Source organism: Electrophorus electricus, chromosome 2 (assembly GCF_041902795.1).
Source record: "Electrophorus electricus isolate QZ-2024a chromosome 2, ASM4190279v1, whole genome shotgun sequence".
Classification (NCBI taxonomy): Eukaryota; Metazoa; Chordata; class Actinopteri; order Gymnotiformes; family Gymnotidae; genus Electrophorus; species Electrophorus electricus.
Genome location: NC_137498.1, coordinates 8,930,847 through 8,958,131, shown reverse-complemented (window position 1 = coordinate 8,958,131; position 27,285 = coordinate 8,930,847). Strand labels below are relative to the sequence as shown.

The following is a 27,285-nucleotide window of genomic DNA, read 5'->3' as shown; positions in this document are numbered from 1 at the left end:
CTAAAATGGGCTTTAGATTCTGCTCTGGTACCGACTGCCCACTGCTTGGAACTGTGAGAAATGAAACCACAGCAGACGTCAGACATCCTGAGCTCTCAGACCAGAACAGTCTCCTCCTTCTTCTGGGGCGTTCATAGGGTGTATGGAGAGCAAAATGTTTACTGATTTTAAAAACTGCACATATTCACATTAAGATGCCATACACTTATCAAATACATTTCTACCACGATTTAGTCCACAAACCATATTTTTCTCACACCACTAAAATTAAGAACACTGCTTGTATGTTATATTTGATGTATTCATTAAGCTGAGTTATTTCATGACACAAGTATTTACATGAAAGTAGGGTCATACACTGACCATGACTGCAGACTGCATTAGGATATTTATACAGCAGGAGACAAACAGGGAATATCTGGGAACAATTAGTGGGAGGGGTAAGAGACAAAACTCACATGAGACACATGTCAAGGGGCAGAGCAGGGGAGGAGCTACAAACTAAAACATACAAAAACACATGGAGACAAAGACATACTAAAGCAATAACATGTAATTGTCTTCTACACTTTATTACAGTGTAGTCTATAGAAACGTATACCAGAAAATATAATATAATTATATTTTAACTATATTAAAATGTACACAGACTTCATAAGATGGAATCATAAGATATGCAGAAATATTTAATAATTATTTGTTAAGTAAAATATTTTTCCAGTTCCCTGAAAAGTCAGCTTGCTTAAATAACATTTTTATATTAACAAATAAATGTACAATTTCATGCAATTCAGCATTAAAAGAGAATTTTACACTCACTTTCAGTGAAGAGAATACACAAACTCAGTAGCATTGTCACTATAGAAACACCACTAACCTCCCAGCACACACTGACAACTCTACACCCAGAACTCCACTACCACTGTGGACACACACTGACTCCAGAACTCAGTCCAGAACTCTCTCAGCAGTACTTCGCTGAAGTGCACAAGGACTTCACTAAGTCCCCCACAGTAATGTGGTTTCTTGTGAGTCCTGAGAACACCTGAGGTCTGTTTTTTCATTGTGTAGTTTCACAGAGCCCACAGGGCCCCTGGTGCCGCTGTGAACCAGACATGCATGTTGTGGTTTCAGTGTGGGGGTGTCTGTGGGGGAAGAAAGAGGAAGCTTGAGAAACCACCTGAAGGCTGAAAAAGCCTCCTTGTTGACAACTTGCCGTTAAAGCAGCTATGTAACACAGCCAGGCTACTGGTGGACAAAAACTGCATACACTACTTATAGTGTATCCATAACACTTTATAAACATAAAATACATAAATACAGCAAACATCATACAGCATAAATACATAAAATCAGCAATAGAGTAGGTTGTTTTTTTGGTAATGAATGGTGTTTTAAACTATGGATGTCCCCTCCTTTTTCTTGTAATAAAGTGTAAATATTTGTATTATTCTATTTATTATGTATTTGAAAGACATTTGACAGTTAAACAGAGCCTGGGTGATCAGTTATAATTAGACTCTGCCTTTGCTATGAGCCGTTACACTTAATACTAAAAAGCATTGGTTAAAACCACAAGGACCAAAACCACGACTAACAGTTCGCTCAGGCCACGTGTTTCTTTTCAAAAACAGCTCAGCTAGCACAGATGTTCTAAATCCAGTCATTGTGGTCCACAGAAACATCATTATTTCCCATGTTCCTGTGCCTCATACACATTCACTTGGGCCCAATCACATTTCACCCCTTGACCCTACCACTTAACCCTGGCCCTCTATATGCGGTGCTCATAAGTAAGGGTTGGGTGTCCGATAGAGGGCTAGGGTGCACTGTTAGTGCTAAATGGCCCTCCAAACTGAAGGTTTTCAGAGTCACACTCCAAATTGAGTGTGAAATGTCTCCCTTGTGAATCATTGATAAAATGGATGCAGAAGCAAGGGGGAAGATTTCAACCACTACCCTTTGTAACTCAGTCCCAAGGGGCAAGATGACACTTGAAAACAAGGGGTAGGAGGAAAAATGAGAGGGGATTGGGCCTTGGTAAAAATCTAAGCACTAAATCTAGGAATAAAATGGTTTTAAAAATATTACTTTTAATATGCATGGTTTTACCTAATCCTAGAGATATATAATAAAGTTAAGATATCTGTTACAGGAAAAGGGGGTTTTCAGATCCAGTACAGACATTAAGTCATATAAGATCAAATACATTTGAAAAAAGAACAAAACTTTTTACTCTCTAATGCAGCAGCTTAAAAAAAAAAAGATCCCCTCTAAAATCCTCAATGTCAGATCTAGCTACCATACATTGTACATTCTTTAAATGGAGAACAGCATTTTGAAGTTTGATTTCTGACTCAGTTACTGTTCAAATGGACAAACTACAACTGTATACATATTTTTACAAAAATGGCCCATCCAGTTACTGGCTTAGACACAGCGTTAGTGTAATTCTTATTCCTTTATCTGACACCAAATCAAAGGTGATAAATCTGATTTTGAACCCTGACAGACTCAGAGGGGCCTGGATGTTGCACCAACTGCTGTGATCAGATCATCATAGCGAATCAACATACAAGACAACACACTGGGAAAGAATTCAAAACTGATTTATAAATGAATCACAGGACAGTTAGAGAGTTTGGAGCTTAATGTATGTTTGTCACATCGCTATGTCTGTTTTAGAATTACATAGCTCCATATGACTTAAGTAATACGTGTATGAAACACTGATACATATGACAAACATCCCTAATGTTATAACTGCCCCTGATTTGTGTGCTACAGACTGCCATGATTGGTTTGTCAAAACAAATGAAGACCCATTCAAATATCACTCAACAACTTTATTTCCATTCAGATGCCTGGGTTTGAATACATCTGTATTCACTGTGCCATCAGCAATAATCCAACAGTCTGTTACTTTTTCTCATATCTGGTGTATGGGAACTGGACTAAGTCTGAAAGGTGCATTTAATTTTAAGTTTAATTATAGCTAAATGAAGTCCCTTCTATTTGTAGCTCACTATACTAGCACAACCTTTAGCCTTTCATTGCTCCGAGATAATACAGAGATGTGACTATATTTGTTGCTAATTGATATGAGAGAGAATTCAGTAGCACTCCCATCGTACTGCTGACTAGACTGTGTGGGAGACGTCTACCACTACACAGTGGGGTCGGTTATCTTTCCCATGAACAGGATACTCCTGGTGTTCTTCTCCACAATGAAGACTAGGAACAGTCTGTTGACTTCTGTTTTGAAAAGCAATGACAAGGGCATGAATTCAAGAGTAGTTGCAGCTGCAGCCTGAGTGCCCAGCTCATCCACACTGAGGATGGCCTTGTGCAGGACCTGTGGGGAAGGACCAGTCTGGGCAGTCATTGAATGACACTTTAATGTATGTAAGCAGTAGATGCATTAACTTCTGAACAGTCCTTGGTGGACAACAGATGGAATTTGCCTGCTGCTTCTCACCAGTGTGTTGACTGGATGTCAAAGCATTGTGCAGTGTGTTGATTGTAAAGTGTCCTTGGGTACTTGAAAGGCACTATACAAATGTAACTTTATATTGTGTCATATCAAGAGAGGCAAACCTAGAAATTCACTTTTTTTTTTTAAATTTGAGGCTCAGAGTGCAGTCAAAATTCTACTGGATATTTAAGATGGGCAGTCTATTAACAATATTTCCCACACTCATAATGTGACACTCTAGACATGACAGCATTTCTCCACATACCTTGGAAACTGCCACCTTGGCCCCTGTACTGATTCCAGAGAAGTCTGCACTGTCTGAGAATGCATCAACCATTCCCATCTCCTTCAGAGTGTCCCCAAGACAGGAGGAAGCAGACACTGAGAACTTGGGCATATACAAGTCCAAAGTGCTGGAGAACAGACATGGTCAGTCATGCAAACGCACTCTTACATGGAATAGCATAAGCAAAAATATTTATTTAATACATTTTTGTCATTGGTAACCTTGTCAGGGAGTAAAGGTTTTACTTTGTGGTAGTACTTAATATGTATAAATGAAAGTATATTTTAAAAAGCATTTCATGATACATTACATTTTGTGGACTTTGTCCTTCCAGTACTTGAGGTGATCCTTGCTGATGTGTTTCTCCAACTCCTCCATTTTTCCCTGGTCAGGCAGAACGATCATCATGGAGGCGTTTCCATTATATGGCAGCATGATAACGGACGTAAAGTTGCCCTGGTCATAGTAGAAGTCATATTCACCATTTCTGTTCATCATATCCACAGACACTGTGGTGTTCTCATCCACATGAAAGTCACCTTTGCTGGTGTCCTCCACTTTAAAAGCCTCTTGCCATTTACCTGACAGAGTGAAATACAAAACTGGTTACTGCAGTTCAGGTGAAATACATGAAAAATTATTTAATCTCTAGTGGGTTCTACTTGTCTACTCTTACCTTTGAAATACATATAGTTGATGAGCATCATCACAGTGGCAGCATCCAGACTCTTGACCATATCAGTGATCATGTCCTTGGTCTTTTTGGCAATTAACTTGTTGATCTCTTGCACAGCAACTTCAGGTGTGGAAAAGTCCACACTGAAGGCTTCACCTTTGTAAAAGTGCTGGATGTCTTTCAGAAACTTGTCTTCAGGCTTGAAGCCTTTTTGTACAGCTGCAGCTTCTCCTATCTCCAACAGTAGGGCATCCTGGTTGTGGTCCAGCATGTAGAGAAGGTGCTCATAGCCTTCATTAACCTGATCAGCTGTGAGAGCACTGTAGTCCAGGGTGCTGAAGATTTGTGAGTGGGTATTGCTCTTGGTCCCCAGGGCCAGCATGGATAGAGCCATGGAGATACTCAGAGGAGAGAAGAAGATATTCTTGCCCTGGGTGTCAGGATGGCTGGCCAGCTTCTTGTAGAGGGAGAAGGCAAAGTCTGCATTGTGGGGTGAGAGTTTGTGGCAGGGTTTGTCTTCTCCATCGTGATGGGGGTGGGCTGCATCCTTGCCATGATGGAGATGTTGATGGTGATCTGCTGAATGGTCTTGATCATGATCCTGGTCCTTGATGCCTACAGTCCAGTCCACTGACAGTATGAGAACAACAATCAAACAGCACTGGACCTTTCCCCACATTTTAACACCTGCAGAAGCACTGCACAGATTTAAAATGTGTCACATGCAGGTTCATTTAAACACAACTCCACATGGATTTTCATAAGAGAGGTATATACGTGATAGCCTGCATGGAGACTACTTCTGAGTCTAGTCTTTAATTCCATTTTTAGATTTTTAAAGATGTAATAGATGGCTGTTGAAGTGTTTGTCATTTAGTTCAAACAAGATCTGAGGAAAAAATTAGTTGTATCTCCAGAATATCAGTCATCTTACAGTACATTTACTTACCATCCACGTCCTGTCAGAAATAAACTATTAGGATTGAGTTCATTCATTTTATAGCTTATTTGATGTAATCTGAGGTCAGTCCTTTAAACATTAACCACTGAGGGGGTGTTTCAAATAGAGCAGGAATATTGTACAGCATTTATCCTTTAGTTAACATTAATGATGCCAAAACCCTGTACGCTGACATCGATAGCTCTGGTATTGATTCCTGTGAGTCTGTGTAGTCTCACTCCAAACTCAGCTGCTGCAGTCTTCGAACACGCTAACTGATTTGCGTACATAAATGCAGTTATTTTTATCAGCTATACAGGAAGGCAGTCTTTTTTTTCATATTAACTAACTTGTACTTAGTACTTTCAGAGCTCTTTGTACTGTTGGTGCCACTGACCTCTCTGAGAACTTTCACACAGTTTGAGCGATTCCTGGCCGTCACAGCTAGTTTTGAAAGCTTTTTGAAAATGCACATTTGGTTACACAGCACGTTTAAGTCTCAAGTGTTGCACTTTTATTTATTATTTATTTACCTCATATTTCAACATAATACCTTTGTGCACAAGGGACTCAGTCTCTCTTACAGAGTAACTGTAAGGAGAGTGAGCCCTCTGAGTGAGCGCATGGTCACACACACTTTCTTTAGTTCCTCTACATCCTTGTGGTTTCCCTGACCCCTCTGCTGTTCCTCAAGTGCTCCTTTCCTGGACGACAGCCAACTCACTCTTTCCATCACATTTGACAGCTGTAATCACGCACATGGTTCCTGTTATTCAGCTCTTGTATTCTGTCCTCTCAGAGCAAGAGACACACTAAAGTTTAGCAATTATAAAACTCAGACAGATGGATAAAGGGTTCAGGAAAGTGAGAACAGGTTTGTGCTGTGTCAACACTGGGCACAGTGAACTTAAATAAAGCATTGAAATATTATCTTCTGCCCGAGCTGTGATTGATTTCCAGAGTTGCACCACAACCATGAATAGAGATGCATGCGTTCTTTCACAGGTGAAGAATGTACAAAAAAGGGAGGAAGCGTCAGTTTCTGTCTGAAGAGTCAGACAAAGCAAACAAAGAGAAACTAAGAATGGGCACAGAAGACAATGAAAGAAACTCAACGTAACAATAACTGTTGCAGCACTTAAAAAAGGGGGTTTAAAAGGAAAGAAAGAAAGAAAGACATAACGACACAGGTGGCACAGTGACTGAGACGGAGCACACGCGACCTGTGCGTGGCACGGCACAACAGCAAAACACAAAAATCCTTTAAACAAAAGACACAATATAAACAAAAGCCACGTGGTAGCTGCCACCGTAGCCAGACAGAGGGCACCGTTACAGTCTCCCCCACCAAAGACACGCCTCCCAGTGGTCATGGACACAGACTCGGGAGGTGGAGCAGAGAAACACGGCCACGCCAGCACAGTTCACTGAACAGTGCACAGCCACACCATCCTGTGGGAGGGATGCAGCAGAGCCCAGGCACGGTAAACACAGCACCACCAAGAGCCTGGGGCATGTTAAACACCATATTACCCAGGGGCATGGCAGGGTAAACATCGCTCCACCAGGGCGTAGGGCACAATAAATACAGTGCCATGTAGGCCCAGGGCACCGTGAGTCCTCAAGATGACACTGTTTCTCCTGGTGAGGCCAAGGTTTCCGTCAGATAGTGTAGTGGACAACGTTCATTCTACATAGTGCAGCTTTCACTTTATTTGGAGAATTTAGTCCTTGATTATAAACATTTAGTCAATAGTCTATAGACATTTTAGGTCATTTTAGCTTTCACTTTAATTGGACAGTCCAGTCTTTTGCTGTAGATGTTTAGACGACAGTCTATATAACATCAGTTTGTTTCAAGTGCTAATAAACTTTCACTAGTCCAATTGATACATGTACATATTTAAGAGTCAGGTAACATGTAAGACATGATCAGGTGTTGTACTGTTTACCAATTATGAGTTATGACATTAATTTTATTTTATAATTCCCTTTGGATCCATATATAAAACATTAAATAGATGCATTTGTTTTTGTCTACAAACTCACAGACCCTGTGCCCCAGGTCGTCTTTCTATTTCTAGTAAAGTGGGTTGTGAGTATATAAAAGTGTGTGTGTTATTTATAATCCATGCTGTAGCATTAGATATGATCTGAAAATGTATTGTAAAAGTTGATAAATTCGATAATTCTGCCAGTTATTTTTATCAGGTGGATTTTATAGTTATATATATATATATATATATATATATATATATATATATATATATATATATATATATATATATATATATATGTATATATATATATATATATCACAGATATCTATGCACTAAGACAAATAATCAAATAATCAGAGTAAGTAATCATTACGTGGTGACAGAGTAAATGTTACTTTAAATAATAAATCTTGGTGGTAACAGTACAGTGCAATTTTTATTAGTGTAATGGATCATTATGCCTTTGTAGGGGGATTAGTCACTGCATTTACTCACCCCTACTCATAATTAAGAGAATAGAGTCAGAATGTAGGAGAATCAACAGACTTCTTATGAGTTTACAAGTAGAAAAAATTCAAACCAACAATTAAGTTACAATCCAGTAAAAACTGCAATTTAACGTTTTACCACTAGGTGGTAAATGCTACAAATTTTACATAAATCATAAGGCAACCCTAGGACTATAAAAATGACAAATTTCTTATTAAGACTGATTTATAAAAAGAAAAATGTCAAACTTTCCTTCTACAAGATAAATGTATTTTTTTAAATTTACATAATTCATACCTTTAACCTCAGCATTATTATATGGACCAAGAAAAGGCTTTTGATATGTAGAAGTTGAACGCAACAGTACATTTGTGGTGTGAGTAGAGTTCACATCTCTGGTGGTGGAGTGACATTCTTATAGAGTGAAGACCATCTTTTGACCAGCAAACACATCTCTCCTGCAAACTAATTATCCATCAAATTTGAAATGGAAACACCCTACTCAAGCTGAAAATGTGCAATTAAAATTCACCCTGACTTATGTTTCATGCAATGCATTGTGGGTAAAAATAATGCTCTGAAATTAAATGCTCCTTTAAACATCTGTTCACACTTTTTTTAATGTCTCAGGTAGCCAGTTCTGTGGCTGCTGTAATTCCACCTGCTATTTTCTTTAATAATCATTTGAAGTACTTTGGGTGTCAGTGAAATGAACTGACCAAACAGCAGTGAGGGAGGTTATGTTGGGTCTCACCCCCTGAGCTTCTACATTGTGTCTCTATGACAAAGGACGGAGCCGCTTAACTAAGAATGAGACCGCCCTCACTGACAATGTGAGAATATCTGATAGATCACTGACTGATAAGGAAGAAAGAGTACATACCACACGACAACTTACAAAACCTCCTGCATCTCTATATTTAGTGTGTGTGTTGTGTTGAGGTTAGTTTGTCAGAACTTCATTTGAATACACTTCCTCTCCACTGTAAGTCTAGTTGTCAGATCATTCAGTAGACTGTATTGAAGAGTGTGTGTACGGTGTGTATCAGAAGTCCTGCTGTAGCTGTGTGTAGTGTGGTTGGAACTCAGTAAAAATGCAGGTGTGTGTTTATCTGCTTCTTGTGCTCCATGCTGTTGATGGTAAGTGTGACTTTCTCTCTAATTCTGTAGATGATCAAATATCTACTAAGTAGCTACTTTATAAGTAACACATGGCCGTATTAAATATATTTATTTATTTCGTTCCATTGGGGGTGTCAGTGATGACCTCTCAACCCTGGCCTGGTAGCAGAGGCCTGACACATGTGGCCTCAGATTCTGTTCTGCTGACACTGTTTTCATATTTGTGTTACATACCGTTCTATCTCTGACTCTTCACTCTGTGTGTGTGTGTGTGTGTGTGTGTGTGTGTGTGTGTGTCAGAAGGTCCTGCGTTCAGTCTCCACCACTGCCAAGTTGCCATTGTTGGGCACTTCAGCAAGACCCTTAGCCCTCATTTGCTCAAGTTGTACTCAGTCATAAGTATAAGTTGCTTTAGATAAAAGTGTCACATAAATGTAAAACTCACTCTTTAGATTTTGCATGAATTCATAGTGCTTATTTGCTCCTGTGAACTTGAATATTCAGCATGGAGACAAACTGCATGTTTGAACAAGTTAGAATACCACAGACCAAAGGAGGGAGGGAGGACAAATTTGAACAAGTGAAAGTAGGAAGAGGGAAGTGTGTGTGAGCTGAAGTGTTTGTCTCGGTTTCAGTTCTCATGTGTTCACTCACTCACTCACGCCACAGTCCTAAAAACAGTGTGTGTAGGTATGACAGGCTTCGTTGAGGAGCAGTCAGATAGTTCTTCATGTAGTCAGTGATGTCTCACTCCTGCTGCAGGGACATCACACGTACAGTAAGACAGTCACAGATCAGCACTAGAGAGGATAGTGGAGGACAGCACACACCATATACACACGTACAACAGATGAGTGTGTGTGGGGGTACTCAAGGCAAATATACACATGCACTGCAGACCTGTGTGTGTGTGTGTGTGTGTGTGTGTGTGTGTGTGTGTGTGTGTGTGTGTGTGTGTGTGTGTGTGTGTAGACGTGTGTGGACATCTGTGACTGGGTGCACAAAGGATAATTCAGGTTGTATATTAACCAGTAAAACAAAATAACAAAATAAAAGCACAGGACAGATGGAGAGTGTAAAGGTTTATGAGCCATGGAAAAGCATGTTGCTGTGGAGTATGTATGTTTACATGTGAATGTGAGGTGATTAATGGCGGCAGACGTGTGATATCTCTTTAGCCACTTTGTATCTAGTATTATTTGTGTGTCTTTCAGATGTTTTCATGATGCAGTCACATGGTCAGTGTGGGTGTTTGTACCACAAAACATCGTGGAAGAGAACAGGAAATGACAGCAAGAGTTCTCAGCAGTCAGAGGATGACATAGCACCATGTGTGTTTGGGGAAGTCTAAAAAGAACCGCTAATCATAAAATGAAAAGAAGAAATAAGAGCTCTGGCCAAGTTCATTTGTTCTCAGTTCCTCTCTGCTGGGTGGACATTAGGGTCTGGTGGACTGAAGTACTGCTGAGAGACTGCTGGAGTCAGTGTGTGTCCACAGTGGTAGTGGAGTTCTGGGTGTATAGTGGTCAGTGTGTGCTGCGAGGTCAGTGGTGTTTCCATAGTGACAATGCTGCTGAGTTTGTGTCTTTTCTTCACTGTGCTTCATCTCACTGTACTTCAGCTGGGTATTGTTGACTCTCCAGGAGATCTGTGTACTCATATCACACCTGAATGAGGAGGATGAGGGAGACTACAGGTGTAATATTAATGGGGGTGAATACACAGACATGAAACTCACTGTTACAGGTAAAATACATCAGATCAGACTTAAAAAAAATCCTCACCTGTATGTCGCTTTTTTAAGCATACATTAAGCATACATTTCACTCACTATGACAAAGGACAGAGCCGCTTAACTAAGAATGAGACCGTCCTCACTGACAATGTGAGAATATCTGATAGATCACTGAATGATAAAGAAGAAAGAGGACATACCACACGACAACTTACAAAACCTCCTGCATCTCTATATTTGGTGTGTGTGTTGTGTTGAGGTTAGTTAGTCAAAGTTTCATTTGAATGCATTTCCACTCCACTATACGTGTAACTGGCAGATCATTCAGTAGACCGTATTGAAGAGTGTGTATGGTGTGTATCAGCAGTCCTGCTGTAGCTGTGTGTAGCGTGTGTGTAACTCAGTAAGAATGCAGGTGTGTGTTTATCTGCTCCTTGTGCTCCACGCTGCTGATGGTGAGTGTTACCTTCTCTCTACAGGTGTTGTCATCCTCATACATTCATTTACACAAAGGTATTTATATCTGGGAGCAGCAGAGAGCAGCAGCTCACCACTTACCCCAGATTCGGTCTATCGACCAAGAAATGTTTCAAGTCCAAATTTTGCCTCTTTAGAACAAAAGCTGTTAAATGCTAACGTTGCTAACAAACACTGGAGGTCAACAGCAGCTCAAATATAGCCTTCATAAATACAAGCCCACAAGCCAATCTCAAGCCAGTCAAACGGCATCCAAGTGTTAATAAATGTCTCCCAGACTAGTCGGTGTGTCGTATAACTCACTGTGAACTAGACAAGTGAAGAAACACGTCACCGGGAAGCGACCTGGATGAGGTTTGAGGACATGTAGCTCGATATCTGACTTATTTACAAATCCTATTGGTTATCGTTGCTGTTGGCTTCCAGTGTTTGTTAGCAATGTTAGTAGCTTTTGTTCTAAACTAAAGGAGCAAAATATGGACTCCAAATATGTCTTGTCCACCCGGGTTAAGGGAGAATAAAGTAAATTTGTTGACTTTATTTGTTAAGTGCCACTGAAATCTGCGCTGTGGTTCGGTCCGGTAGAGAGTAACCAGTGCTAATTACTTGCTAATTGCTAATTAGTTACTTCAGACCAGCATAAGGTAGGAATTGTAGGAACATTACTAAGACTGACAACATTAAGAAACAGAGTATTGTGACTAACTAGGAAATTTCGGTCTATAAGTTTTAACTTTTATAAAACTTTAATATATATATATATATATATATATATATATATATATATATATATATATATATATATATATATATATATGAGCATCTATACAAATATAAAATACATCTATACAATTATATGGCTTTTTCTGCCTGACAACTACACACTGATATGATAAATGGAAAACACTACTAGCTTGTGTTTTTTAAGTTTCCACTGTGCAGAGCACAGCATTCTGCTGTAAAGGTCTGTCATAGTACTCAGACGTATGTATATATATGTATGTATATTCAGTACATACACACCATAAAGTAAAACACAATTACAAGTGGAAAGTTAATTTTTTTTGCATGAACATTACTGCAACACACATGCTGTATATACTGTAATATATAGAAGATAACAAAATAGACTTGTCTCCTGCAAGGGTTTGGCTACAAGATCTTATCAACATCACAGGTGATGTTATCTCTGGTCAGGCAGTGAGGGAAGTACCACCTGGAGTGACATATCCACCCCTGACATGCTTCATCATCAATGTCACCACAAGCTTCCTCCATCACCTGGAGAAGGTGTATGTGTAGGTGGGGCTGGTGATCATGGACCTTCCACCTCCATGCTGAAAAGAACTCCTCAACAAGATTTAGGAAGTGGTGGAAGGTGAAGCACAACACATCATGGGTGTTCAGTGTGTACCAGAGCAGCCTGGCAGAAACCTATTGCAGACAACAACAAACCTGGACTGCTCTGGTCCAGTCCCCTGGTGATGGGGAATGAGTGTGTTGTGTAGTGTATGGAGGAAGGTGATGACATGGGCAGTGTTGTAGAGACCAAGAGTGACATGATGATGAATGACATCATCCTGGCTAATGGCTGCACACATTGTGACATCACTCCTGTGCTGCTCAGGGACACTGACTATAGTGTAGTGACTTAGATTAGGCTGGACCCCTGCTCAGCTTTTCTGAAACACAACCCATGCTTAACTATTTGGTCAACCAAAGTAGCCCAGATCTCATCTGTGATGGTTGCTCTTCCTCATCCTCTCCCTCTTTGGATGCTGTAATACACACAATGTTTGGTGCCAAAAGGCACCATACCAACAGTGAGGTTTGGAGGTGGGAACATCATGGCGTGGGGCTGTTTTTCAATATATGGCACTAGCACGCTTCATATAATTGAAGGAAGAATGAATGGACAAATGTACCGAGACATTCTTGATAAAAATCTGCTGCCATTTAGATGAAAGGAGGGTGGACATTTCAGCAAGACAATGATCCCAAAGACACAGCCAAGGAAACTCTCAATTGGTTTCAGAGAAAGAAAATAAAGCCGGTAGAATGACCCAGCCATCACCTGACCTGAATCTAATTGAAAATCTATGGAAGGAACTAAAGCTCAGAGTTCATAGAAGGAGCCCACGGAACCATCAGGATTTGAAGAGTGTTTGTGTGGAAGAATGGGCCAAAATGACACCTGAGCAATGCATGCGACTAGTTTCTCCATACAGGTGTCTTGAAGCTGTCATCACCAACAAAGGCTTTTGTACGAAGTATTAAATAAATTTCAATAAGTGTGTTTCTATAGGCTACACTGTAGTAAAGAGTAGAAGACAATTACATGTTATTGCTTTAGTACGTCTTTGTCTCCATGTGCTTTTGTATGTTTTAGTTTGTAGCTCCTCCCCTGCTCTGCCCCTTGACATGTGTTTCATGTGAGTTTTGTCTCTTACCCCTCCCAGTAATTGTTCCCAGATATTCCCTGTTTGTCTACTGTTGTATAAATACCCTAATGCTAATATCTGCAGTCATGGTAGTGTATGACCCTACTTTCATGTAGATACTTGTGTCATGAAATAACTCAGCTTAGTGAATGCTCCACTTTTACAGCAGTGTTTTTAATCTATTAGTGGTGTGAGAAAAATATGGTTTGTGGACTAAATTGTGGTAGAAAAGTATTTGATAAGTGTATGGCATCTTAATGTGAATATGTGCAGTTTTTAAAGTCAATAAATATTTTGCTCTCAAAACACCTTATGAACGCCCCAGAAGAAGGAGGAGACTGTTCTGGTCTGAGAGCTCAGGATGTCTGATGTCTGCTGTGGTTTCATTTCTCACAGTTCCAATCAGTGGGCAGTGGATACCAGATCAGAATCTAAAGCCCATTTTAGACCAGAAGTGACAACCGTGCTGCTTCAACACCTCTGCAGCTGAGCTATGGTCACACACTCACAAGCTCAGTTTCCTTCTAGATTTATTTCTTGCCTTATGCCATGACAGGCTTATCAGTGGTTTCTAGCTAGAAATAGTACAAAATACTACATTTATTCTGTAAAGTGTAGTGTAATAATCAAAACAGCACAACTCTGACTGCTGGGTCTATTCTAATGTGAAATTGGGATAAAGGATGATGTTTTAAACACAGACTAAAACTGGGACTAGGCTCCAGTGTGTTCTCAATGGTAGGTCCAGTTTGAATTTAATTTAGTACAAAACAGGTTTAGTATGAGGAGGACTGGTATGGTTACTGATAATTTGGGTAATATTGTGTACTGTGAGGAGAGATGTCAGTACTTCACTGAGAAAAGGGACTGCTCATGTACTACCCAAACCATGTCCATGTTCAAAGGCTGATTAATAGAGTTTATCAAAGTTCAAATAGGTTCTTATTGTGAGTAAGGCAGGTTTTTGTTGTTTGTTTTTGACTCATTCAATAAATCCAAAACTTCATATTACTCACAAAAAATCTTAAAGAACCTTTCTGCATAAGCAATGGTCCACAACAAATTATTGTGATGTGGAAACTGAAAAAGCAAACAAAAAGCAGGTCCTCTCACTATCTAGAAATTCTTGAATATGGGTGTGGGTGTGTGTGTGTGTGGGTGTGTTTGCATGCTTATAGTCTCTGGAGACATAAAGCAGACAGCATTCTGTAGTGACAGTGCATAAAAGTTCAAAGTATATTTACCAATAAAACAAATTTGATACAATGAATAAAATATTAAGTACACAGGACATCATAAGACAGTGCAAACCTAAAATATATCAAGCCATGAAAAAGTAATGCAAAAATTTGTATATGCGCAAGCTTTGAGGTGATTAACTCTATAAACTGCATTTTAAAACTATAAATTTAGAAAGAGGAGTTTGAGAATAAGAGTGAGGGGATAATATGTCTGTTTGTTTCTCTCCTCTACATCAGACTCCACCCCCTTTGCTTTATAATGAGCACGTGTGTCTCCTATATGGTTTCACAGATGCAGCATCATGGTCAGTGTGGGGTTGTGGGATACGTCACAAAGGAAGAAACAACCAGAGTGCTCACAGGTCAAAGAACATGATGGCACTGTGTGTGGTTTTGTATGTCTCTGTAAAGGTGGTGATGTGAACTTGAAAAGAAACATAAGAGCTCTGGCCAAGTTCATTTGTTCCCAGTTCCTCTCTGCTGGGTGGACATTAGGGTCTGGAGTACTGAAGTAATGCTGTGAGAGTTCTGGAGTCACTACGTGTCCACAGTGGTAGTAGAGATCTGGGTGTAGAGTTGTCAGTGTGTGCTGGGAAGTCAGTGGTGTTTCCATAGAGACAAGGATGCTCAGTTTGTGTTTTCTCTTTACTGTACTTCCTTTCACTAAAGGTGAATGACATGAAACTGTACATATATGTGCTAATCTAAAAAAGTTATTAAAGTGAGTTGAATCATTCAAGATTTATTTGGCCAAATTAGAATTATAACCTGGTTGGTCTTAGAATGAAAAATATGATTTAAAGGTCCAGAATGCAAACAGACTATATCTTTGCATGAAGTAAAGTTTATTAATCAAAAATAAATCAAAAAGTCAAAAGATGTTATTTCAGAAAATGAAAAGATAGGTTGGGGAAAATGAACGGAAAAAAGAAATACAAAATAAATTGGTAAAAAGAGCTGGGAAAAGTTAAAGAGTAGGGCTAATTTTGTTGGAGCAATTGGCACAGGACAAGGTGCTTTTTATAGCCTGCCATGCTCGTCTGAAGAAGATGCGTACTCTCTTCAACTTCTTGCATTCTGAGCCTTTATATTTGAAGTAAAAGTATAATTTTTAAACTGGTGTCCATGGAGTGGATGTATGTAAACTCTGATTATTGATGTGGTGCTTTGATGCTACTCACCAGCTGGGGTGTTCTCCACTTTGACTGCCTCTGTAATAGATTCCCCTACTCCACCCAGATCCTCTCTTACATCTACAGATGTTTTTTTTTCCCCAAAAAAATCAATAAAAATGAAATTACATAATAAAGTATAGGCACATATTTAAAGTGAACAAACATCATGTCCTACTGTGTGTTCTTAATGGAAAGCTAGATTTATGCAAGAAAGTACATCTGCACCTTCTACATGGGCACTGTGGTCCAAAGAGCAAATATCTCCCGTTGACTCTGTGATCATAAAGTGTTCAGCAGTTCTGCTCCGGATGGTACAAACCTCCTTACAGTCCTCCTGTTTCTTGGGTGAGAAATGAGAAATAATCAGTGATTAATTGTAAAGGAAATGAATCATCCATTGACCACACCTGGGCAGTGGAAACTCCACTAATGGACAGAATATTTTGTACTACTATCTGTACTAGTCAGGAAAGTGCGAAGGCTAAATAAATAAAACTGCGGATACAGTCTATATAAATCATTAAAATTATAGTATAAAATGATCTAGACACTTACACTTTCTTCCAGATTGGCTGAGTAATGCTGCTTAAGCCCAGCAATGGGAGCAGGGTCTCTATGACTTGTGTCTTCTGGTAATGATATTAGTAATGAAGTTGTCCCTTGGCATCTAGAAAGTGCAGAAGAAAGCTCTATTGTATTGAACGATAATAAAGCCGTTTTATTTCTTTTAAAAAGTCAACAGTTTGTATCTGTTTTTGAACAACTAAAAAAAAAAACATTTTTAAAAATTAAAGATTTATTCCTAAGAAGTAATTGAATTTGAACTGAAAATTAGGCTTTGATTACAACACAATTTTCTATAAACAAGGCTTATTTTACATGCATTTGTGGACAGGATTCCTTTTGTAGCCTAGTTTCATAACTCAATGGAATTGAGAAATCAAAGCCTATAGACTTTATTGTTTTATATAGTTATATAACTGAACAAATGGCCAACCTTAGCTCAATTTCTTCTACAAATGTTAAAAATGTGAATCAAAGTTTGCCTGTTGTCCGACAGTGCATAATGGCCACACTCGTGGTCTTACAGAGGCTTTTCTAAAACAAGCGCAGAAGTCACTTTTCCTTGTCTCAGTCAACGCATTTCATCTAATGGAGTTCAGTTACGCGAATATTTTCAGCTACTTCCCCTTTTATTTATCAACGTTCATTCTCTACTCACTTATGCCGCATTTTAAAATATTTGTGCGGTCCGTTAAATTAAACAGCTGAGATGTCCCCACAAACTCCCTTGACGTAGACAGACGTTTATTAGACGAACACGAATAACGAACACAGTGGCGCTCACACGAAACAGGCAAGATGAACATGAGCAACATTGAACACAGCTTACAAACATAAAGTGCACCACGTACGTGAACATTAGCGAACACAGACCGACAGGGATGCACACACCAACCGGGCTTTAAACACACACAGACATTAGGAGAATAACCCGGTGCAGGTGTGTGTGACTACATAGTCGTGGTTTCACACAAGACCATGAACTCCCACTGCAGGCGGCGGGCCGTACCACGTGACTAGTGGGGCGGGGAGCTCACTATCAGCCCACTAATTAGTTCTCCATTCAGTCAAAAGTTCTCTATCATTAAAATGTGTGTTCTCATTTTCAATTCGCATATTGGCTACTTGTTTATAATACGATTCCCTTATCAAATATTTAGTATCTGCCTTTGTAGATAAAACTAAATTCTATTTACGTTTTGTTTTCGTTTCTCAGTACCTCTTATGCGTGAAGAATTGTTTGTAGTCTCTGTTGATGTTTTGTCTAAAATGATCGTCATCGGCAAATCCACTCAATAAACTGATCTGGGGTCAGAAATAGAATGACACAAATTATGACATAATGGAGCGCTAAATTCTGTTCAGTGGCTGTTTAGAACAATGACAGAAGTGAGCTGAAATGACATTATAGTCTCATATTATAAATCACATTTTAACATCATTTCCCCCTCTTTACGCTATCATTTTGTTATCAGGCTCAGATTAAAAAATCTAAATAAAGTAAATATAACCTATACATGTAAACTATATATGAATTAATTAGTAATCATTCCACATAGGTACAATTCACTCACTCTGTATTTGTTATAATCCAAAGTCATTTGAACACTCATTAAGGATCAAAATGCAACCTAAACAACAACACTAATAAATTCTTAAGACATTATACAATTTTAACTGAAAATTAGGCTAATTGATCATATAACAATGTTCAACAAAACAAGGCTTAGCTTTACTCGGGTGTTTCAGTACTAAGGCTACGCAGTTATGCAAGCACTTTCTTGCATAATATATGCTTATATTATGAAATTGACCAACTAGACAAACAGAATTGAATGCTCCGTTCATTACTGCTTCAAATGGTTTATTATTTTTTAAAAGTGCCGGATTGTAGCCCCAAAATATATCCTATATGAAGTGACCTGCATTAAGAAATTAATTGTTGATGTCACTTACTATTATTATTGTTAGTAGTAGTAGTATTTAGTGGGGAATCATTTTATGGTGTTGATTGGAGAATACTATTAAACAGATTAATCTTACCATCAGTAGTAGTTGATGAAATTAATAACTTATAACCATTTGGAGATGTCATTGTTGTAGTAGGTTTAGTTGAAGCTGTTGGACTTGATGTGTCAGAGTCCACTGGAGTAAGAGTTATAGGTTTATATGGAGCCTCTGCAAGAATAGAAAAGTGTGGTCAGTTCTAAGTATGAACTCTGTTTCTGTACTGTTCACTCTCACTGGAGATCACTTCCCATGTGTTTCTGTTTGTGTTGTATTTATACCAGGTGAAGCTCTCAGGTCTGGTGTGTATATCAGTGCAGGAACAGGGCAGCAGCCTGAGTGCTGCAGCTGATATGCATGAGATTTAACTGCACCACAATAATACATTGATTTCAAGATTTGGTTTTATGACTGATGGCAGTCTAAAAAGCAAATCGTAATTGTTCAAATTCTACCTTATATGTTCAGATAACATGGAGTGCCTCTTATACGTTATCAGAAATATATGAGATGTCGTCTCTAACTGGACTCCTACTAGATGTTTTCAGTGTTTCTTATAAAGTAGCTACTGAGTAGATATTTGATGATCAACAGATGTAGAGAGAAAGTTACACTCACCATCAGCAGCACAGAGCAGATAAACACACACCTGCATTCTTACTGAGTTCCACACACACTACACACGGCTACAGCAGGACTGCTGATACACACCATACACACTCTTCAATACAGTCTACTGAATGTTCTGACAACAACAGTTACAGTGGAGATGAAGTGTATTCAAATGAAGCTTTGACAAACTTCTATCCCCAACACACACAACAAATATAGGGAGGCAGTAGGGTTTTATAAGTTTTTAAAAGTCATTTGGTGTGTCCTCTTTCTTCCTCTCACAGTCTCACATCTCACATGAGAATGTCAGAATTCTTACTTAAGTTGGCTCGGAATGTCATCATTCTTACTAAGTTGTCACAGAGATGTGGAGGCCCAGTGGGATGGACCCAAAATGACTCCCTAAGTGCTGTTAGTTCAGTCCAGCACATCTGCCCCTTTGTACATGCATCATTTATGAACGTATTTAAACCCATCTGTCACTGGAGTGGTTGTAGGTCTTTGTTCGTACTCAGGTTGGTGTTAATGGTCGTTTAATAAATGCATGTCTTCGTCAAGAGATGTCTGCGCTTCCTGCGCCTTGCCTTGTGGCACTTCGGCTGTCACAACAAACAAAATATTTGTATTTTCTTATACCTGCATGCGGGGGGTGGCATAACGTGAATAAGTGAATAAATCATATAAAAGCAGACATTGTGTTCACTTTGTTTTCAGTAGGCTACACCAAAAGTGAGGAGGAGGCCTTCAGTATTTTGAGGAGTTCCCTTCAGTATTCTGGGAAGAGTCTCATATATAGTCAGGGCCATTGGAACTGGACTTCACCGTCTCTCACACCAATCTTATTCCCACTTCCTAAAAAAAGAGAGAAGCCTGCAGCCAAGGGATCAGTTAAGATGAGGCAAAAAGCAAAAGTAAAAATAATGTATATGTAACATGCTGCAACCGTCCCTGATCTGGGCTGAGACCGTCCCCAAGGTCGGGGTCAGTTGCAACATCTGACTTCTTCTATTCAATAAATAAGTGGATGTCATGTGTAATCATTTAGCATTTTTTCTTCACAAACTCAAATATTTATTGTATAAACTGAAAAATCTTTAGGATTTAGCATTGTTGTGAATCACTAAACTAATATTTAGTTGTATAACTACTGTTTTGGGGAACTGCTTTACATCTGTGTTGCATGGAGTCAACCAACTTCTGGCCGCTGTAAACAGGTATTCCAGCCCAGGATGCTTTGACAACTTTCCACAGTTCCTCTCCATTTCTTGGTTTTGCCTCAGAAACAGAATTTTTGATGTCGCCCCTGAAGTTTTCTATCAGATTAAAGTCCGGGGATTGGGCTGGCCACTCCGTAACTTTAATTTTGTTGTTCTGGAACCAAGATGCTGCTCGCTTACTGGTGCATTTGGGGTTGTTGTCTTGTTGAAACATCCACTTCAAGGGCATTTCCTCTTCAGCATAAGGCAACATGACCTCTTCAAGTATTTTGAGATATGCAAACTGATCCATGATCCCTGGTATGCGATAAATAGGCCCGACACCATAATAAGAGAAACATCCCCATATCATGATGCCTGCACCACCATGCTTTACTGTCTTCAGAGTGTACTGTGGCTTGAATTCAGTGTTTGGGGGTCATCTGACAAACTGTCTGCGGCTCTTGGATCCAAAAAGAACAATCTTACTTTCATCAGTCCACAAAACGTTTCTTCATTTCTCTTTAGGCCAGTCCAGGTGTTCTTTGGCAAATTGTAAGCTCTTCAGCACATGTCTTTTTTTTAACAGTGGGACTTTGCGGGGGCTTCTTGCTGATAGATTAGCTTCACACAGGCGTCTTCTAATTGTCACAGTACTCACAGGTAACTTCAGATCGTCTTTGATCACCCTGGAGCTGATCGTTGGCTGAGTCTTTGCCATTCTGGCTATTCTTCAATCCATTCAAATGGTAGTCTTCCGTTTTCTTCCACATCTCTCTGGTTTTGTTTTCTATTTTTAAAGCATTGGGGATCATTTTTGCTGAGCAGCCTAACATTTTCTGCACTTCTTTATATGTTCTCCCCTCTCCAATCAAAGTTTTAATCAAAGTACACTGTTCTTCTGAACAAAGTCTGGAACGACCCATTTTTCTCAGATTTTCAGAGAGAAATGCATGTACAACATGTGTTGGCTTCATCTGTAAATAAAGGCCACCTGATTGACATCTGTTTTTTCACAGAAGGAATGACCTCACTAATTGAACTCCACACTGATATTATTCTGAACACGCCCATTTCAATTAATTATTCAATTACACAAACTCAGGAGCATACATATCATGAATGTTGGGTCTGATGGTTTTCTATGACTCTGCTACACCTACTGGTAAATTATTTACCGTGTAGTAATATAATTTCTACCAAAAACAGTGATTGATCTGATTAGTCATGTTGGACTGCTATTATTTTGAACACAAATAATATATATATATATATATATATATATATATATATTAGTTGTGTTCAAAATAATATATATATATATATATTATTCCAAGTGTTGCTTGTTGACATTTATTTTGAATTTGTCTTATTTTCTCTTAAGTTGCAGTGTATTCATTTATAGTTTTATTAAAACTCCTCAGGAACTGCAGTGTCTCATTTATAGCTTTACAATGTAATATAACTGAATTTTTATTGAACCTAAATAAAAATTAATTGAACAGTTGTTCATCTATACAGTGCAGGCTATACAACTCTAGGTAGGAGGCTAGGCAGGACGCATGAACGAGCCGACAAAAGTTACGTTTATTAACACCAGACAACAGACAATGTAGCACATAGGCTAATACATGGTCAATCACCGACAACATCCACTACTAAACAGGAAAGTTATATACACGCACAGTAACAACACAAAACAAGGAGCAGGTATGAAACACGAGGAAGGCATGGCCATATGAATGAACACACACCCACACACATACACACACACACCCACACCCACACACACACACACCCACACACACACACACACATCTGGGAGGAGAGGCTGTACTGTGAAAATTTACACATCATTTTTTATTTCATTAAAACCAAAAGCACTACTACTAAATAAATTACATGCAAAAAAGCTAACAATTCACAGAAGTATTCAAATTACCTTTCAGCAGATTAACCCCTAATGAGGCATTTACAGTGATGAAAGAAATAAAATACTTGCCATTTACTGGCTACCATACATGTTTTTGTATGTTTGTTTTTTGTCCATTTGCTTGATTCCATTTGTGTGTGTGTGTGTGTGTGTGTGTGTGTGTGTGTGTGTGTGTGTGTGTGTGCGTGTGTGCTTAATTTGAATTTAATTTTGATGCTGGCATATTCTGTATAATCTGCATTATCCATTGGAGTGGATGCTGGTTTGGTTTTCTGACTGTGTACTACAGTGGAGTAAGTAACATCATCCTGTAGGAATAACACATTAACAATTGTTACATAACACACATGTTTACAAAACACACATTCAGTATGATACACACCTGTTCCTGTGCTGTTTTGCATTTTGCTTTTGGATTTACAGTTGCGTATAAGACACACGAATCTTCCTGTAGAAACACAGAAATGAAAAATTAGCAAACTTGTGTAAACACTAAAACACACTTTCACAAAAATACTGTATATAGGAGTCTATACATGCACACAAATGCACAATTGAAATGCACCAATTACCTTTATGCACCTGTGACCATCATGCAAAAGGCAACAACAATATCCTATATGTGGTGTGAAATCACTGGTACATGTCCAGAACATGTCTACGTTTTCCTATGAATGCAGTGATAAGAGCTGTGCTCCATAAGGGCACAGGTGAAGTGAAACACAGGTAGAATTTAGTGGTAAATCATCCTTGTTCAAAGAAGGACAATATAACCAGCCTTAATACCTACAGGTCATAAGCTTTAACATCAGTAGTCATGAAATGCTTCAAGAAGCTGGTTCTGTCAAGTCTATCACTCCAACTTCTTTGGACTGATATAGTTTTGCAGAGCAATCTGCACTATGCACAGTCACAATCAACACTATGTCTGTACTCATCTGGACCTTCTAGGATCCTATGACAGAGTCATATTTGTAGACTTCAGCTCAGCTTTCAACACAACTGAGAGTGGAACACTGTGTCTGTCAGGGTATTTTCAACTACCTGTCAGATAGAAGGTAGCTTGTGTGCCTGGAACCTTATCTGTCAGAGCCCCTATCCATCAGCACTGGGGTTCCTCAAGGCTGGACACTCTCAGCCCTCCTCTTCTCCTGCTACACCAACAAGTGCATCTCCAGCTATCATCAAGCAAATGACCCTAACAGGACTCGTTAGCAACACTGATGAGACTGCTAGTGGAGTCAAGTGGCTCGTCTGGCTTTGTGGTGCACTGAAAACGACTTGGAGGTCAACATGCAAAAAACAGTAGAGATGGATGATACATTTCTGAAATAAGACAACTGTCCATCTCCCTTTGTAACCCAGTACAATAAGTGATGTGGAGTCTGAGCTTCCTACACACCACCATCTCCACTGATTTCAAACTGGAGATCACAATCGTTCATCAGTGTATCAGGAGCTGCTTTGTATCAGAAACTCAACATGGACCCCAAACATCTAGGGAACCCTACACACTATCTGTATAAAACCCTCTGCTCAGGTATTTGGTACTGCTTCAACAAAACCTGAACTTCACAACCTGTGTTTTCTCAAAGATGATTTTCCTTTAAAAAATAAAAAAAAAAACATTAAAAAAGTGCTGTATGTGATATATGTGATCCCTTATTTGAACTGTATTGTACTAATTGCATTGTATCATCTGAACCCCCCCCCCCCAGTATTCAGATACAAAGTAGCACAGTAGAACAATCCTGTAAACACACACACACACACACACACACACACACACCATGGAAGATTTGACCTTGAAGGACATGTGCCAGTAATGATGTGGAGGTTGTTTTTCCTATGTTACAGTGGATGGTATGTGAGCATTCACCTGTGTCTCCTGCTCTCTCTTCTCTTCTGTTTGCCCCTTTCTTAGCCTCGTTTGTCTATGTCTCTGGACTACATTAGAAAACCAGACAGTGTGACCCACAACTTGTATGCATGCATGCATGCGTGTGTGTGTGTATATATGTGTGTGTGTGTGTGTGTGTGTGTGTGTGTGTGTGTGTGTGTGTGTGTGAGTGTGTGTAGGTGTACCTTTGGCTCTCCAGTACAAGACCCCCACGAGACCCAGCAGCAGGAGGAGGACAGCTCCCACAGCAGTAGTCATGAGGATATATAATAGATCACCAGCAGGGTTTTGGACATCTGAAGGCAAACATTATACAAATGTTATGTGTATTTGTGTGCGTGTTAGTGTTTGTGTTTTTACACAGCATGCATTTTAATTGCTTTTTAAGATATTAGGAGACCATGTTGATATGCAGTAAATGCATGTTACCGTCAGTCAGAGTCTTTGCACTGTCAGTAGTGGAAGCGTCAGCTGGAGCCTTTGCACTTGTTTTGACATCAAACCTTGATGTAAAATCTGTTGTTGAGATTCCTGGAGTCGAACGTGTTTGTTAGCATAAGATGGTGAACTGCTTTAGTACTACTTGTGTTTGCAAGTTTGGTTACAGTACTGACCCATTATAAATGTGTATAGGAACATTCAGGGTGGTTTACATTCGTGACACTAGTAGACATGTGATTGCACCTGACTGGGGGGGCAGGTGAACAAGCTCATCAGTGCATGTTTAAAAGTTGTTTAAATCTAATTATAATGAAGTGTTGACTTTTCAAGTAATGATGTTATATTAGAGTTAGCACTAATGAAATGGAATTATCCCTCTTGAGCATTGTGATACGGCCACAAAACAAATCAAATTATGTCAAAATAAAATCCCCAGTGAAGTATTAAAAGTATTTAAAATATATATTTTAAATTTGTTTTATATGTTGATCAAAAAGCTGTCAATTTAGGTATATAGCCTGTAATTAGACTTATGTGGTTGGGAAATACAGTTTATTACTTTATTGACAGTGCCATAGTCAGGACACATGAAGAAAAATGCCATTTTCAGGTAAAATGTGTCTTTGGACAATTGGGAAAACATCTAGTACTAGGTAAGGAGCCAAAAACAGATCACTTCTATCATTTTGGGTATAGCCTTTGTCAAACTAGTGTGACTGTACCAGTTTTATTCTTAGGAGACATGATTTTGGACTCATGAAAATGTATAAAAAAATAACATTTTTAGGTAAAACATATGTATTTGGACAACTGGGAGCACATCTTGTACAAGGTGATAAGTCAAAAACAGTGGATTTCTGTCATTTTGTGAAGTATTGTGAAGTAAAACATTTTACATCAAAATTGTATGTCCTGACTATGACAATATCAAAGTGCCAGTGCAAAAAAGTATTTCCCCAACCACAGTAGTTTGAGGTTTCAGTTCACACGGTTCCTACTTACTGTTTGTGGATGGTCATAGTTAGGACACATGACTATTTAATCAAAATGTCAATATGAGGTAAAATAGATAAAATAGTTATTTGGACAACTGAACACATCTAGTACTAAGCAATGAATCAAAAACACGACATTTCTCTCTTTGGGTGTATAAGATGTAGTGTGGCTGGGAAACAATTTTACACTGGCAGTTTATTGATACTGTCATGGTCCAACTATATACTTTAGAAATAACATGAAAGACAAAATGAAGGTCAGTGACATTATTGATTGTTTCCAGAAGATTAAGTCATAATTTAAATCCCAGTCAAGTATTTTTAAAGTTGACAGTGCGTGTTTGTGTGTGTGTGCGTGTGTGCATGCATGTATGAGAGCATGTATTTGTGAGTGTGGGTGCATGTGTGTGTGTTTTGGAGTGGGCAGGGGTGTATCACTTTTGCAGGTTTATCACTTTGTACATTTACTATGTTTGTAAAATTGTCTTTCTCCAAGTCCTTCAAATGTGGTTCTGGCCATCACACACAGCAGTGTGTGTGTGTGTGTGTTGCGGATAGAAATTCGTCAGTTTCATTTGAATACACTTCCTCTCCACTATAAGTGTACTTGTGAAGTCATTCAGTAGACTGTATTGAAGAGTGTGTACGGTGTGGATCAGCAGTCCTGCTGTAGCTGAGTGTGTAACTCAGTAAGAATGCAGGTGTGTGTTTATCTGCTCCTTGTGCTCCACACTGCTGATGGTGAGTATTACCTTCTCTCTACAGGTGTTGTTATCCTCATACATTCATTTGCACAAAGGTATTTATATCTGGGATCAGCAGAGAGCAGGGCTCACCACTTATCCCAGATTCTGTCTATCGACCAAGAAATGTTTGAAGTCCAAATTTTGCCTCTTTAGTTTAGAACAAAAGCTGTTAAATGCTAACGTTGCTAACAAACACTGGAGGTCAACAGAAACTCAAATATAGCCTTCGTAAATCCATGCCCACAAACTTCTCTCAAGCCGGTCAAACCGCATCTAAGTGTTAATAAATGTCTCCCAGTCGGTGTGTCGTATGACTCACTGTGAACTAGACAAGTGAAGAAACACGTCACCGGGAAGCGACCTGGATGAGGTTTGAGGACATGTAGCTCGATATCTGACTTATTCACAAATCCTATTAGCTGTCGTTGCTGTTGGCTTCCAGTGTTTGTTAGCAATGTTAGCAGCTTTTTGTTCTAAAGGAGCGAAATATGGACTCCAAACATGTCTTGTCCACCCGGGTTAAGGGAAAATAAAGTAAATTTGTTGACTTTATTTGTTAAGTTGCACTGAAATCTGCGCTGTGGTTCGGTCCGGTAGAGTAACCGGTGCTAATTACTTGCTAATTGCTAATTAGTTACTTCAGACCAGCATAAGGTAGGAATTGTAGGGACATTACTAAGACTGATGAAATTAAGAAAAAGAGTATTGTGACTCTTACAAGCATCATTTTTGCCCATTTTTGTCTATACATTTACAAAAACAATTTATGTTTTTTTTTTTTGTTTTGTTTTTTATCATGGTGTGGTATGTGAAATGTGCTCACTTGTTTATTTC

General features: G+C 39.0%; 1 protein-coding gene across 1 annotated transcript; it reads right to left on the bottom strand.

Annotated features, from left to right (window-relative positions):
- Positions 1 to 3,166: 3,166 nt before the first annotated feature.
- LOC145660142 (alpha-1-antitrypsin homolog) lies at positions 3,167 to 5,116 on the bottom strand. The gene is made up of 4 exons (XM_081724190.1): positions 4,438 to 5,116; positions 4,072 to 4,342; positions 3,741 to 3,888; positions 3,167 to 3,355 (listed from the first exon to the last, which is right to left on the bottom strand). The coding sequence occupies exons 1-4, from the start codon at positions 5,114 to 5,116 to the stop codon at positions 3,167 to 3,169; spliced, it is 1,287 nt and encodes a 428-aa protein (XP_081580316.1).
- Between the last annotated feature and the right edge of the window lie 22,169 nt (positions 5,117 to 27,285).

Coding starts and splice junctions, on each gene's coding strand:
- LOC145660142 (XM_081724190.1), bottom strand. CDS start 5,116: ATGTGGGGAAAGGTCCAGTGCTGTTTGATTGTTGTTCTCATACTGTCA. Junction 3,889..4,071: donor AAGGACAAAGTCCACAAAAT/GTAATGTATCAT, acceptor TCTGTTCTCCAG/CACTTTGGACTTGTATATGC. Junction 3,356..3,740: donor CCAAGGTGGCAGTTTCCAAG/GTATGTGGAGAA, acceptor CCTTCCCCACAG/GTCCTGCACAAGGCCATCCT.